The sequence below is a fragment of the Copadichromis virginalis genome, linkage group LG7 (genome assembly GCF_057382275.1).
Source record: "Copadichromis virginalis isolate Kocher_CV1m ecotype Utaka linkage group LG7, C_Virginalis_male_GT1.1, whole genome shotgun sequence".
Classification (NCBI taxonomy): Eukaryota; Metazoa; Chordata; class Actinopteri; order Cichliformes; family Cichlidae; genus Copadichromis; species Copadichromis virginalis.
Genome location: NC_140624.1, coordinates 12,688,640 through 12,696,339, shown reverse-complemented (window position 1 = coordinate 12,696,339; position 7,700 = coordinate 12,688,640). Strand labels below are relative to the sequence as shown.

The 7,700-nt window shown below is 45.3% G+C and overlaps 1 protein-coding gene across 2 annotated transcripts; it reads right to left on the bottom strand.

Annotated features, from left to right (window-relative positions):
• Positions 1–28: 28 nt before the first annotated feature.
• Positions 29–7,061, bottom strand: znf710a (zinc finger protein 710a). Of its 2 annotated transcripts, none has more exons than XM_085461785.1 (5): positions 7,017–7,061; positions 3,435–4,961; positions 2,491–2,682; positions 2,222–2,396; positions 29–1,819 (listed from the first exon to the last, which is right to left on the bottom strand). In XM_085461785.1, the coding sequence occupies exons 1-5, from the start codon at positions 7,059–7,061 to the stop codon at positions 1,650–1,652; spliced, it is 2,109 nt and encodes a 702-aa protein (XP_085317911.1). In that variant the 3' UTR covers positions 29–1,649. The 2 variants fall into 2 exon arrangements, with proteins under 2 accessions (XP_085317911.1, XP_085317912.1); XM_085461786.1 differs by having other exon boundaries at positions 3,465–4,961.
• Positions 7,062–7,700: the final 639 nt, after the last annotated feature.

Sequence of the window (7,700 nt, the reverse complement as noted above, 5' to 3'; positions counted from 1 at the left end):
GTACAAACGAGAGCTCTGCCACTTTAAAGGTAAATAAATTTATTATCTTACAGTATTGCCTGGTACACAACATTGTACATACAACTCTATCAACATTATCTCCACACTAATGTCTAATACAGAAAGCCATTTAAGATGAGCGTCTTACTTGTGTCATCACAAAAAAAGTGATGGAGTGAACACAGCAGCTGAAAAACTCAAAAATGAGCTTTCTTCTTCTTTTAAATGCACTATATCAACATTGCAAATGGATACCTTATTCGCAGGTTACAAGTTTGAAAAGCTAAACACTGGAGAAACTGAATATATTGAGCATTTCCAAATCATTTTGCACAAGGTCCGTGGCCCTGTCACATGTTGGGAGGTTGTCGTTCATCACTCGAGACCAGTGTACAGCATGATGGATGGCATGCTCGTGCAGACACACTAGGGCACTTAATATTTCTGTCCGAGTTTTTTGGGAGGACAATTCTTGTTGAGATTCATCCATTTAAAAAACAAAAAACAAAAAAAACCACACAACTGCAATACAAATGTGGGGCTTGCTTTTGAAAAATGCTGCAGTCCTGTGAAGGCTTGGATCAGGGAAAAAGGTGAGGTTTTGCTGAAAGAGATGCTGCACCACAGTCTGTTCCCTGTGGTAATCTTTTGAAAAGATCTACAGATGGGTGGGAGGGAAACCTGAATGTAATTTCTGGAGGTCTGTGATTGGACCCCTAGAAATTCAATGTCCCAGCTCAACACAGCAGCAAGGAAAGGAATCCAATGGCACCAGTAGCTCTGAGATTTTGATCTAATTCTTTGGTAAAAGGGATCCAACCATTTTTTTTAAAAAGTGTTTTTCTTCACGTTTTTATTAGCATCTTAAAACATTCCACATAAACAGTTACATTCATAGACTAGAGATCAATACAGGGTGACGCTTGTTAATGCAGTAATGTAAAAAGTAGACACAGTGGTCCTCAGTGCAACGCACTGATTGCAGTACCAGCCAGCGTACTAGAGGGCTGATACATTCTGTACAATAATATACAATAAAACACAGATTGCAAATCCAGTGGCATTTTCAGTTGTTTTGCAGTTTGTCACAGTTTAAATCAAAGTGAATCATTAAGTTCTGCAACTTTATTAGCTTTGGCAAGTGAAATGAACAGCAACACCTGTTTCCTTCTTTAACCCATGAGCTGACCACAGAGAGGGGGACCGGGATTGTCTGAATGAGGATGTGCAGTGAGACATCAACATATGCACCTATGCCTGTAGCTAAGCTTGTGCTTTTCAAATTGGGCTCAGATGATGTTTAACTGTTGTTAAACAACTCACAACATATACAAATGTGTGTAGATATATATATATTTTTTAAATCCTTTGCTCCTATTTTAGGCTGTCCATTTCCTTCAAATATATTTATCTGTAATTATTTTTAAATGTTTTAGAGATGAAAAATATGTAATTAGATTAAAAAAGTATATATTTTTTTAGATTCCAGTGCATACTGATGTGCAGCTTTGCTAGGCTTCTTCACGTCCTTGAAGAGGAGCCCAAGCACTTTGCCTTTAACAGCAAAAAAACAAAACAAAACAAAACAAAAAGCAATCCTATTTTCATTAGGTCACACCTATATTCAAATTTGGGTCATTTTTAATAATTCACGCAGTGTTGAAGCGTCCGGCGCCCTTTCCGAAGGTGCTGTAATACTCCATTTGAGAGAGTTTAGAGATGTCAGGTGTGTTGGTGTTGTTGGCCCGGTTTTCTCGCTCACTGAATTCAAAGCTCTCCTCTTCGTAGTCCTCCTGGCCTTCTGTCTCTTGGGGGGGCTCTGAAGAAGGGACAAAGGAGGATACAAATATAATTCTAGTTTCACCACATACACACACACGCGGAGCTCTTCCTAAAGACATATGGCCACATTTAGGACAGCCTGTAGATTGCCCCTCCTCGGTATCAGTCTCTACTGATAGAGACAGGCATGTCTAATCCAGGCACTGCTATATTTACTGAGCACACGAGGAGAGAGTGACAGAAACATCAAAATGCTCGAATAATAGATTATAGTACATGCTGAGTCAAAGTGCATTAGGGACAGACTGAGTGACAATAATGCGACATGAAGCTCACCCCAAACAGTCCCACTGGGAAATTTGCCACACATCACCCATCAACAAATTCAAATAGCATCTGTTTTAATTCAGAGTTTAATTAAAGTCACCAAGCCACTCACCGTGTCCATCTATCGTGGTGTCCATGATGCCGTGTTTGACTTTCATGTGTCGACTCAGGTTGCCCTTCAGGTTGAACTTGCTGGTGCAGTAAGGGCACTTGAAGGGCTTGCTGCCAGCGTGGAGATGCATGTGGCCGAGGAGGTTGTACATTCTGTTAAACGACTTCCCGCATACCTGAAAGACACGAGTACAAAAGTGAGTATCGCTCCGTGCTTCATCCCAGCGAGATCCAGGTGATTTTGCGAAAGGTGCCACTTGCTTCCCCCACCTTGCATTTGAAAGGCTTCACCGGCAGGTGGACAATCATATGCGTTTTCAGGGTCTGCTTCTGGACAAAGGTCTTGAAGCAGACATGGCACTGGAAGGGCCTCACGCTGGCGTGGATCAACATGTGTCTCTTCAGGTTGGCAGACAGGGTGAATTCTCTGGCACAGACATCACACTTGAATTCTTTCATGCCCTGGGGACACAAAAAAAGTGTTTGCGTCCTTTTAATTAATTTGGCTTAAATATATGGTCGGGTGGAAAATAAATAATGAGTCACAGAGAGGAAAAAAAAATCACAAGGCGCTCACATGTGTGCCTGTTTGCTGCAATCGAGCATTTGTATTCTGGCTTTTTGATCCTACTCGTGTAGATTATATTTCTCCCCACCCCCACTTGTTGAGTGACAAAGATGAAAAACCCTGGCAATGGGAAGAATAAACTAAAAGTTTTTTACCATGTTTTTGACTTTTATTTTAATATTCAACAAAGCGTGTTTTATGAATAGAAGGGCTTTTTTTTAAAAAAAATTTAGTCTAAAGTAGACTATACAATGAAATGGAGAGAAAGACTAGAGTGATTCATCTGACACAAAGGGAAGTAGCTTTGCGAATGACACACGACACAAAACACATGCTAGTGGGGGGTTGAGACGCATACAAAAACTCAAGGTCTTTGAAGGCTATGTTTACAAAGCAACTGGTTTTGGAGAAAAGGATGTGATGCCATATACCCTGTTTTTTTCCATGAGAATTCATACTGCAGACTCTTATTGAAAGAGTCCAAAATACTTCCCTTTTAACCCATAAATCTCTTTTGTGCTCATGTTGATAATCACATTTTTCTGCTTTTAAATAGTGATGTGTTGCTGCATGAAGCTAGCATACTCCTGAGTGTATTTTGAACACATCAACTGGTAGACAAAGGCACATCATTGGGTTTCAGTACCTTAAGTGGGAGGGCGTGCGCTGCCAGTACCTTGTGAGTGAGAGCGTGCTGTCGGAGGTGGTGGATCTGGACGAACTCCATGCCGCACTCGGGGCAAACGTAAGGCCGCACGTTCTGGTGCTTCATCAAGTGGTTCTGCAGCTGGCTGCGGTAGGCGAAGGACTTGTTGCACTCTGTGCACTGGTACGTCGTGGGTCCCTGATGGCTGGTCAGGTGACGCTTCAGGTGCGCATAGGTTGGAAACTCGAGGCCGCACTGAGTGCAGACATGGCACTGGCCGTTCTCGTGTTTGTTCTCGTGGGTCCTCAGTTCACTGGGGTAGGCAAAGCCACGGCCACAGAAACGACAGCTGTAGGGTTTCACGTCTGAATGTTGCAGCATGTGCCTCTTCAGGTGGCTCGTCTGCGTGAAGGCCTTCTCACAGACGGTACACTTGTGCGGTCGAGTTCCCTGGTGCGTGAGCAGGTGAGTCTGGAGGTGACTTGGCTGCTTGAAAAGCTTTCCGCAGTGTATACATTCATGAGGCTTAATTCCATTGTGGCCCAAGATATGTGTTACCAGGTTGTATTTGGATGTGTATGACTTCTCGCACATGCGGCACTTCCAGCGCTTCAAGCCCTCGCCTACGTCTACGCAGTAAGACTCATCGATCTGCACGTTGATGTCCAGTCGGTCAATCTGCATTCGTCTTGCGAGACCCTCTGGGTCTGACCACAGCATGGCTTGGTTGTTCTCCTCATACTCTGTTGGCATTGCCATATCTGGAGACTCATAGGCCACCTCACTGGAATCATAATAACGATTCTGCACAGGACTGCTTGTTTCTCCGGTGGTCTTAAGGTTCAGTGCCTCCTCCTCTTCTTCTTCTTCCTCTACTACTAACTCTTCTTCCTTCCTCACTCTTTCCCTACCAGAGCTTTCATCTTGTTCAGCCTCTGGCTGTCCATCTGTTTGTGGCCTGGATGTGTCTCTCACACATGAAGGACAGTTTCCACAGGCTTGCTCCTCTTTCAGAGTACCTTGCTGGATGACTGGATCATCTGACTTGCCAGGACTACCCCTGCTGTTCATGTGAATACACGAAGGAGGGGTATCAGAGTCAAGTCTTTCACCTTTAACCTGAGGCTGTGGACTGGGTACATTGTGCGGATGACCCTCTAATTCCCCATCAATCCTGGGCCTTTTGGTTCTCCCACGGGGCCCGGGCCGTCTTCTCTCACTGCAGTGGGGCTGCGGCTCTAGCTCCCCAGCAGGCTCAGCCAGGTAGTCCCCATTGGCCCCTATCAGCTGGTCAGCATACTCATACTCCACTGACTCTGGTGGTGGAGGGGGGCATTCTCTGGGTTCCCCTGTGTAAAAGCCATTAGGAGCAATAGTCGCCCCAAATATTTCATTCTGGGAGATGAGGCCAAGAACGGCAGCCTGAGCCAGAGATAGCACGACCACAGGCTCCGTCTGTGTGCCCACATCTACTTGGCCCTCAGTCATCTTTGGGTATGTCCGCACCAAGCGGCCACTCTCCTCCTCCTGGAAGAAAACACACACACAGACATACACCATAAGTCAAAATGAACTAGAGGCAAAACTGCATCTGTGTCTCTGTGTGCTTTCTATTATTCCGTTGTTTCAAAACCTGTTGCACAATTTCTCCTCGCATATTCTCGCTTCCTCATTTGCAATCTATCAGGTCAAAGGTAACGCAACCATACAATTTAGCCTTTAAGGTTCAGCATGTCAGACTGACCCCAGCAGCTATAGAGTCTTCCTTAGCTGGGAATTAGGGGAGAGTATTAAGAGAAGGATTCAGTGCTACTCCGTGAAAGCTGCGTTCGGACTACGCCTTGTGTCTTTGCTCTGAATCCAGAGAACATTAGATTGAGGAGATAAGACAGATCTGTGTTAGCACCCGGCTTCCTTCCTTGACAGGCTTTAGAATAACAAAGAACACAACAAGGGATGCAGGTCCAGCCAGGATGTTGACTTCCGTGGACTGGCCTCAGCACTTCCTGTGGGGTCCTGGGACAGCCTTGCTGACCAAAGTTAGCTCATCACTGGAGCTATCTCTGCCATTCATAAAGGTGAAAAGTATCTCAACTCTATACCAAGAGATCCCGCCGTAGCCAACTTTATAATGCCTGCCACACTGGGCTTCTTTAACAAGATGATATATGCCGGCAGGCAGTCTCATATCCATAACAGACATTCGATTGAGCTTAGAGCTCATTCTGTATTCCAGACCAATGCATAAGATTCGCTAACTTAATTGTATGGTTCGGATGTGTTTCAGACCCAGACGCGCATGTTTATCCTGCCGCCTGTAAAAGCAGAACAGTGAAACTATGGGGAAGAAATTGTGGTATGACCAGAATTGGCCCTCTGTGGTAAAAGAGAAGCGGGTATTGCATGCCACTAGTTTCAGGTTATTTCTCAGCATGGCTCCGACGAGTAGGAAAATGTATAGTGAGAAGCTGACCCCTGGTTTCTTTGCAGACAGCACTCTAGCCTTCACACTGCCATATAAATAAGAGCTGCTTCCTTTCCTGACACAATACTGAGAGAAAAGAAAAGAGTGGATGGAGAAAGGAAGAGGAGATAGAGAGCAGGAATAAAGGTGTATGTGTGAGTGAGTGTGTGTTGGGAGAGGGGAGTAGACCTGGATGCCCTGATAACCACGTCATTTATAATTACTGCTTTTAAAGTAGTCAGACAGAGACAGACTGTGTGTTTGTGAGAAAGAAAAGGAAAGAGACTGGGTGTGTATTTGAAAGCGTGCGCGTGTGTGTGTGTGTGTGTGTGTGTGTGTGTGTGTGTGTGTGTGTGTGTGTGTGTGTGTGTGAAAGAGAGAGAGAAAAGAGGGAGGGAGGTTTGAAGAGAAGGCGAAAGAGCTGTGGGCGGGGGAGGAGTGGAGGGAGGGAGACAGAGAGAGAAATGAGATGGAGGGGCTGAAAGATAAAGAAAGAGGGGAGGGGAGGGAGGGGAGGGAAGGGTAACGAGAGATTGAGTGAGCATGTGAGAGGAGGGAAGAGAGAAAGGAAAAGGATAGGGAGGGGGTGTGTGCGAGGGGGGAGCCGGAGAAAGACAGAAAGACAGAGTGAGTGAGTGAGAGAGAAAGAGGGGAAGGAGGAGGAGGAGCGGGGGGGGGGGGGGGGGGGGGAGAGCTGTAGAGAGAAGAAAAAGCACAGCAAAATGAAAGGCTGACAAAATGAAAGAGAAAAAGACAAATGACAAGTAGACAGAGAAGGTAGGGTAATAATTGCAAGAGTCCGTACTTTCACATTTAAAGTTGCAACTGAAAGACACCTAAGGACAAACAGAGCAGAAGCAGAAGCGTGCAGCACAGAGATAGAAACACAACTATTATTATGATATTTTTTTTTAAAAAAGAAGGATGTTCCTACTGCAGCACTCATGTGAATGTGGAGGGGGAAAAGTAATCTTGCTTCCCCTCAAAACACACAAAGACAGACAAGAGTGCAAACAGCTCACTAACAAACTGCAAAACAAGTAATCGCCACCTCCTCCTCCCCCCCGCCACCCCTCTCCCCTCTAAAATCTTCCCCTATCTTTTGGTTACAAACTCACCACATTGTTCCTTGAGTGATGTTTAAGGTGTTTCAGGGATCTCATCCTTCAGGAGAAATGAGTGGAGTAAAAAAATCCACCTCCTATTTATATCTGTGGGAGAGTGGGGCGGTCCCACGGCTCATCCTCCTCCTACTGTTGCTGTTATCAGAACTGACTGTGCCTGCCCCCCCTCACTTCCAACAGCCCTCCACCCCCCCCCCCCCCACACACACATGCACACAACACACACAGCATCACCCCATTTCTTTCTCTTCCTCCCACCCTCTCCTTCCCATCTCACTTCTCTTTCTCTCCTCTTTTCTCTTACAAACACACACACACATCTTATCTCCCTTTCTCACTACGTACAATTCAGCATGACCCTTCAACACACATTTCTGTTTAAGGCACCCAGAGACACGGGCTCTATCGTTTCTTGATCACACTTCATACTTTGCATTTCCTTCTTTCTTTTTTTTTTTTATGAGTATGTGCTCAAGCGCACAAACAATTATAAAATCTAATCAGCAGTTCCTCTCTGTGCATGCACACAGATATACGTGGAAAAACACACACAGAGACATGTTTATAGATGCGCGCGTGTGTAAGCGTGCACAGATAGAGGCATGTGCACACTTTCACAGCAACACACAAACCACTCAAGAGACACTATGGGTGGAGGTGTGTCTGTCAGTGGCAAAA

Excerpts from the sequence above, each read along its gene's own strand:
- znf710a (XM_085461785.1), bottom strand. The coding sequence starts at position 7,061 with ATGAGATCCCTGAAACACCTTAAACATCACTCAAGGAACAATGTG. Across the intron at positions 4,962-7,016 it reads ATCACTCAAGGAACAATGTG|GAGGAGGAGAGTGGCCGCTT; the intron begins GTGAGTTTGTAA and ends GTTTTCTTCCAG. Across the intron at positions 2,397-2,490 it reads TGAAGCCTTTCAAATGCAAG|GTATGCGGGAAGTCGTTTAA; the intron begins GTGGGGGAAGCA and ends CGTGTCTTTCAG.